Source organism: Malaclemys terrapin, chromosome 1 (assembly GCF_027887155.1).
Source record: "Malaclemys terrapin pileata isolate rMalTer1 chromosome 1, rMalTer1.hap1, whole genome shotgun sequence".
NCBI lineage: Eukaryota > Metazoa > Chordata > Testudines > Emydidae > Malaclemys > Malaclemys terrapin.
In genome coordinates, this window is record NC_071505.1 from 140,138,643 (window position 1) to 140,142,559 (window position 3,917).

Here is a 3,917-nt window from a genome sequence, read left to right on the forward strand (position 1 = left end):
ATGGGGATTCTGCAGCTCCTCTCTCTGCTAATGGGGCTGCTGGCCACTGCCCTCTCAGGTGAGACTGGGGCTCCCTGCAGTAGCCACCTGGGTGGGGTCAGGCTCCCTGGAGAGGTTCATCACCCCATGGGGTATTCCCTTTGTCTTTCAGGTGCAGAGGGCAGATTAGTGGAGCAGTCATCCCCATATTTAATGGTGCGGTTGGGAGCATCAGAGTCAGTGACCTGCACCTTGAAGGACACAACCTACCCCTGGATGAGCTGGTACCTGCAGGATGCCCAAGGCCAGATGCACTTCCTGGAATCTTTAAGAAACAAAGGTGATACTGGTAACACATTCAGGATGGGAACATCCTATCAGACTGAACGGGTCAGTGATACAGAGCTCAGGCTGGAGATGAAGAATGTGACTCAGTCCCAGATCATCTACTGCACCTGCAGCAAAGGGCACAGTGAGAGAACAGAGCAGAAATGGTGACAAAAACCTTCCTTCATTCAGGGATAACTGTCCAACTGGGGGAATCTCAGCCCAGCACCAGCAGTCTGAAACCAAGAGGCTCTGGGGGAACTGGTCAGTTATCCAGCAGGAGAGAGATGAGCTAACACCAACAGTGCAGGGACCCTTCAAGGGAGACCCCTTATCAGTCAGGGACACTGTTATCCTTCCCATCATCATCAGCCCGCAGCACACATCTCTCCCCACTGTACACGCTGCTAACTCTCTCCCTCACAGGCTCCCCACAAACAGGACACACCTGCACTGCGGTCATGTGTGTTCTCTCCCTTTCCTACTCACTCTCATCAGCTCTGCCAACCCGTCGCTAGGGGGAGCCATAATCACACACACTAACCAATGTGTTACACTGATGTGCCCCAGGCTGCTCAGTGCCCTCTGCACATGTTGGATTATTTGCTCAGAGGTGTAACCTTTAACCAGTTAGGTTTATTAAAATAAGAAATGGTGTATTTTCTGGTTTCTTTGTCCTTCTTCCCAGAAAATAGACAGCCATGATCACACACACTAACCGATGTGTTCATAGAATATCAGGGTTGGAAGGGACCTCAGGAGGTCATCTAGTCCAACCCCTTGCTCAAAGCAGGACCAATCCCCAATGCCTCAGGCTGCTCAGTGCCCTCTGCACATGACAGATAATTCAGTCAGCTAGGTTTTTAATGAGGGCTTCTGTACATAGGGAAATTGACCAGAATAGCTATTCCACAATAGCTTCATCGGTGGGCACTCTTATTCCAGAATAGCTATTCCTCTTTAAATTCACACCTTCCCTCATTCTGGAATAACTTCCGTGAAACTCTTAAAGACAGTGATTCTTCTGGTTTCTTTATCTTCTTGTCCAAAAAACAGACATAGGACCATTGGACTCATGGATAAAGAGAATGAGAGAAATAACATAAAAACAATCAATTAAAATATGAAAAAGTAAATTAAATAACAGACTCAGGTCCTCCTCCTGAGTGAGTCTAGTTGAGTGTATCCACTGAGTGTCAGGATCTGCTGTCCATCACTAGGATCTGTGGGCTGCCATGCGTTCCCTCCTGTGTTGGTGTTGTCTCTATCATTCCTCAGGAGAAATGCTGATTCCTGCATTAGTGGCAGGAAGTTATCATCCAGGAGAATGAGACCAGACACCAGTGACCAGGAGATTCATGAAATTGACTGTCCAGGAGGCAGTGTGAGGGGAGAACATGGGAGAACATACGTTTCTTCTCTGAAATGACACCTCAGTGTTTCTCCTCCCACTGAGAAGTGTAGTAGCCCTTCCTTTCTCTCACCCATTGAGGTTCAGAGAGAAGGCAACTGAGACGATGGAGGAAACAAAGCAGGGGAAAGCTGCCATCATGTAGAGACATCTTCTGCTCTCAGCACTGCTCCTGTGGGTCCCAGGTACTGTCTGAGTGACCATGGGGATGGGTGGGGCAGGCAGGCCCAGCGTCCCAAGTTGAGGATACACATTCTCATCACTGAGACTGAGGTGTGAGAAGATCTATGGAGACCTTGTCTCATCTCAGATAACAATTGGCAGCTTACATGGAAACACCTGAGGCTGTCCGACACAGCTGTGTACTACTGCCCTGTTCTCTTTTGCTGCTCTGTCACAATTTGCTACCACTTTTCTTTATCATTGGTCCAGTGATAACAAATTGCGATGTATGGGATACAACAGCCACAATTTGCAGCCTCTCACCTTCCCCATCCTCTGGTCGAGGAATAGCAAATTGTGACAGGATATCAACCATCCATCAAATTTGCTACCACTATATCAGAGGATGACAAAGATGAAACATAGCAATTGTGATGGATGGTTGATACAGATCCATGGTTCACCGCACTATGAATCAATACAAGCACTCCTGGTGAGGACACTCACTACAGACACAAGGAGCCAAGTAGGCACGTGCACAAGTGACATACTAACTGTGGCAACTGTATGTTGATATAACTTGACCTAACATAAATTTGTAGTGTAGATGTGGCCATAGGTATGTGAATTATTTGGGAGAGGTAACAGCAAAACTATGAGGCTAGGCCAAGACTCACTCGGGAATTTAGACTCCTACTTTTGTGGATCTGGGCGTCATGCACCCTAAAGGGCTCAAAAAAGAACCCAGTATCATCTATTTCTTGTTTAAAATGACATAATTTGGGGTTGTATAACTTATTATTTTTGAATTCTTGTTGCAAGCAATCTTGGGGTGGTAGATGTGGTTTCATTATGTTGTGAAGGCCAAAACTATAACTGTATCCAAAATAGAATTAGATAAATTCCTGGAGGATAAGTCCATCAATGGCTATTAGCCAAGATAGTCAGGAATGAAACCCCATGCTCTGGGTGTCCATGTCTCTAGCCTCTGACTGCCAGAAGCTAGGAGCTGGCAGCAGAATCACTCGATGACTGCCTGTTCTGTTAATTCCCTCTGAAGCACCTGGCACTGGCCACTGTCGGAAGACAGGATACTGGACTTGATGGACCATTACTGACCCAGTATGGCCATTCAGTAAAAATTACAGTAGATTTTGCCTTTGAGAAGGATTTAATATGAGATAGTATACTGCCCTTAGTGAATATTTGGCAGAAACACCCGTCCCCAACTTCTTTCTCTCTCCACTGGGCTCTGGCATCCAAACCTTATCGAGTGCAGTTCAGTTGAGAGTGGGTGACCCCCTCAATCAGGACAGGCTAAATACAGTTCTGCTGCCCTTTACTCATACAATAACAAAATTTCATTACCCCACCCAGGGCCAGCTTTAGACCGATTCAACCAATTCCCCTGAATTGGGCCCCGCGCCTAAGAGGGCCCTGCGCCCCAGCCCCGGTATGGCGTACCGGCAAGAGCTGGTGCACTGTACCGGGGTGGCCCGGCTTTCCCAGGGGGCAATTTAAAGGGCCTGGGGCTCCCAGCAGGGGCTGGAAACCTAGGCCCTTTAAATTGCCAACAGAGCCCCACTGCTGGAGCCCAGGGGTAGGGCTCTGGGGGCTATTTAAAAAGTCCGGGGCTCCCGCTGCCTCTACCGCCCTGGTCTTTTAAATAGCTGCTGGAGCCCCGCCAGTTCCCCAGGGTTCCCGCGGTTATTTAAAGGGCCGGGGCATTAGAAGCAGGAGAGCCCCGTGCTCTTTAAATAGCTCCCAGAGCCCTGGGATAGCGGGGGGCTCTGGGAGCTATTTAAAGGGCCCGGGGCTCCAGCTGCCTCTGCTTCACCCCCTGCCCGCACCAGCCCCACACCCCCTGCTCTGCCAACAGCCAGCCCCATCTCCAGCCAGCCCTGCACCCCCTGCCCGCAGCCAGCCCCTGCTGCACCCCCTGCCTGCCTCCAGCCCCACACCCCCTGCCCTGCCTGAAGCCAGCCCTGCACCCCCTGCCCTGCCTAAAGCCAGCCCTGCACCCCTTGCCCACAGCCAA

At 49.8% G+C, this 3,917-nt stretch overlaps 1 gene segment (V, D, J or C); it reads left to right on the forward strand.

Moving 5' to 3' along the window:
- LOC128833049 (T-cell receptor beta chain V region E1-like) lies at positions 1 to 477 on the forward strand. The segment is given in 2 exon segments: positions 1 to 58; positions 152 to 477. Coding segments are annotated over 2 exon segments (384 nt in total).
- The last annotated feature ends 3,440 nt before the right edge of the window (positions 478 to 3,917 follow it).